Raw genomic sequence first — 2,963 nt, forward strand, 5'->3', positions numbered from 1 at the left:
TCACCTACTGCACTCCAGCGGCCAGCTTGTCGGTGTTGGCTCTGATGCTGGGTTCAGGAAATTCAGCCGTCTCCAGGCTGAGGCCTATCCTCCAGTCCTTCTTCAGAAATTCCCTGTCCTGGCTGTGTCAGGACACAGCGCACACCAAGAGTGAGCGCTGACCTTCTGCTTGGAGGGGAAAAGGAGGGCGTGGCTACAGCCAGACCAAGGGCGGGCCAGAGACAGTTGGCCCCTGGAACATCAGGTCTGGAGGATGCACTGCAGGCTGTGGACAGTGCTGTGCACCTTGAGCCTGGGTCTGGCTAGGTGGGAGCTGAAGGGTCAGGCCACCCGGAGGCCAGAGGGAAAGGGGGAAACCTCCCCCTCTGCTCTCTTCTTCCCCCCTGCAGCCTCACGATGTGGACCTTCATGCTCCTGGGCCTTCTCTGTGCCTTGGGCTCTTCCAGTACCATTAAGTGAGCCGCTGGGACTCTGGTGGCGGGTGGCGGGAAGGGGCCCCTGCTGGGCTGGTGGCCAAGGCTTGCAGGGCCGCCCCTGAGCGGTGGGAACTGGGAGGTCCTTGCATCCAAGCCCCCCTTTCTTTCCACTGCAGTCCAGGCCAGGTCCTCCTCCTACAGTGGCGAGTACGGAAGGGGAGGAGGGGAGCCATTCTCCCACTCCGGCCTCCAGCTGGAAGGGCCCATCACAGCCATCCGTGTCTGGGTCAACAGCTTCAATATCGTGGGGTAAGGCTCTTCCGTGTTCCTCCAAGGTCTTAGAACTCAGGAAGTGCTCTTTCACTCTGGGCCACCTGTGACTCAACCAACAGGTCCCTAGTGAGGCAGGATATGGGGATAGCTGTGAAAGGACTCGGCTTCCAGAACCGTACCCTTTGGACTCCTCCCTCCCCGAATATGCCTGGTGGTGGCAAATCATTAATAACCACTAACTCTCAGGGGCCTGGAAGTCGACCAGCCCAGCCCACCCGCCTTCTGCGGTTTAAAGTTTCTTTCCAATATCCCTGCTGGGTGCCCTGCAACTTTGCTCAACGCCTCTCTTGAGCAGTCCCCACTCCATTGCCAGTTGGAAAATTCTATCACGTGCAGAGCCAAAGTGTGTCCGCTGATCCTCGATCTGCCTCCTGGGACAGCATGGACAAGCCTCTTCCCTCTCCCACAAGGGAGCCACTCAGCTGTTAGAAAATCCCTTTGCTTCCACAAGTGCGGGAATAGGGTGGGGCATCGTAGGAAGCTGGACTCCAAATTCAAGGCCTGCCATTTGCGGTATGTGGGAGACTCTGGGTAAGCTGCCTTCCTTCTCTGCACCTGCTGTCAGCCAGGCCAGGAGCTGAAGTTCTTTGGGTGGTCCTCCAGGGCTCACCCGGCCTACACTTTTGGGGCAACTAGCAGGGACTGCTCATCCTAGCGTCCAGTTTGGAGGACTCCACGTGCAGGTCAAAAGGTCCTGAACTCTGATGACCTAATCAGTGTCCCCGTTCCTGCCCTCCCACCCGCCCCAGTCTCCAGGTGCGCTATGGCCAGGTGTGGAGCGACTACGTGGGTGGCAACCAGGGAGACCTGGAGGAGATCTTTCTGCACCCAGGGGAGTCGGTGATCGCGGTGTCTGGGTCATACGGTAACTATCTGAAGACGCTGAACTTTGTGACTGACGAGGGTCGCTTCCTTTCCTTTGGGAAAGGCACAGGCATAATGTTGCATGCTGTCCCCTTGGACCCAAACACCGTGCTCTGATTCATCAGTGGCCCAGCTGGCTTATTCGTCACCGCCATTGGCCTACACTGGGTCAACTACCCCAGAAACTGCCCCAGCAACTGCTGAGCCCGCCTCCTCCGTGGCAGGGCCCCGTGGTGGGGTGTGACAACTCCCTGATCACCATTCCCATACAAATGGCTCAATAAAAGGACATGGCTAAAGCTGGTGTGCATGTGGGTGTGTGCAGGCGGGACCCACTCTTGGAGGGCGGTGTGACTCTCAGCTCTGGCTACCTGCTGCTAAGAGTGGGAGCACGAGGGAGACAGGTGTTGAGAATCCTGGGCTCTTCCGTACGTCGCAAGGAGAGGAGACGCTGGTTTGAACCAACTCTTTTCGGGGTTAGCTCATGAGAATGTCTGTCCAAACAGGAGTTCTGAAGGGAAGGCTCAGCGGGGGCACACCGCCGAGCCCCAGGTGAGCCTCTCTGGCGCCCTCCCCCCTGAGAAGGGGCTGGCTTCTCTGACCAAAGGCTGTCCCCTCTCCCTGGAGCTCAGCTGCAGGTGTGTGGTCTGCACCTCTGTCCTCCCATCTGTCCCAGATCCGCTCTCCCTGCTGAAGTTTTGCCCCAGTTTGTGCTTAAGGACTCCACCCCATTCCCCAGGCCAGTTCTTCCTCGTCTTTACCCCTAACCTGGTGCTCTTGCTTAGCCCTCTGGGAACTGGCGCTCAGGCAGATGAGAAGCCCGTGGCTGAGACACACCCATGTCCCGTATTAGAGCGAGTGGGTTTCATTCCTGACTCCACCTTCCTGCTGACGTGGCTCCTGGGAGGCAGCAGGGACGGTTCAGGATGGTTCAAGTGCCACCCACACGGGAGAGCCGGTTGAGTTCTCCTCCAGCTTCTGCCCCCACTCCCACCTCTCTAACAAACAGAAAATAAAAACGGAGCCGGCGCCGTGGCTCAATAGGCTAATCCTCCGCCTTGCGGCGCTGGCACAGTGAGTTCTAGTCCCGGTTGGGGCGCCGGATTCTGTCCCGGTTGCCCCTCTTCCAGGCCAGCTCTCTGCTGTGGCCAGGGAGTACAATAGAGGATGGCCCAAGTGCTTGGGCCCTGCACCCCATGGGAGACCAGGAGAAGTACCTGACTCCTGCCTTCGGATCAGTGTGGTGCGCCTTCCGCAGTGCACCGGCCTCGGCTGCAATTGGAGGGTGACCAATGGCAAAAGAAGACCTTTCTCTCTGTCTCTCTCCCTCACTGTCCACTCTGCCTGTCA

At 58.8% G+C, this 2,963-nt stretch overlaps 1 protein-coding gene across 1 annotated transcript; it reads left to right on the top strand.

Moving 5' to 3' along the window:
* The first annotated feature begins 396 nt into the window (after positions 1 to 396).
* On the top strand, positions 397 to 2,169 carry LOC149120515 (zymogen granule membrane protein 16-like). The gene is made up of 4 exons (XM_089320814.1): positions 397 to 445; positions 593 to 725; positions 1,499 to 1,614; positions 2,120 to 2,169. The coding sequence occupies exons 1-4, from the start codon at positions 397 to 399 to the stop codon at positions 2,167 to 2,169; spliced, it is 348 nt and encodes a 115-aa protein (XP_089176940.1).
* The last annotated feature ends 794 nt before the right edge of the window (positions 2,170 to 2,963 follow it).

Source organism: Oryctolagus cuniculus, chromosome 19, assembly GCF_051225735.1.
Source record: "Oryctolagus cuniculus isolate XC-2025 breed Fujian yellow rabbit chromosome 19, ASM5122573v1, whole genome shotgun sequence".
Taxonomy (NCBI): Eukaryota; Metazoa; Chordata; class Mammalia; order Lagomorpha; family Leporidae; genus Oryctolagus; species Oryctolagus cuniculus.

Coding starts and splice junctions, on each gene's coding strand:
- LOC149120515 (XM_089320814.1), top strand. CDS start 397: ATGTGGACCTTCATGCTCCTGGGCCTTCTCTGTGCCTTGGGCTCTTCC. Junction 726..1,498: donor AACAGCTTCAATATCGTGGG/GTAAGGCTCTTC, acceptor CACCCGCCCCAG/TCTCCAGGTGCGCTATGGCC. Junction 1,615..2,119: donor CGCGGTGTCTGGGTCATACG/GTAACTATCTGA, acceptor CTGTCCAAACAG/GAGTTCTGAAGGGAAGGCTC.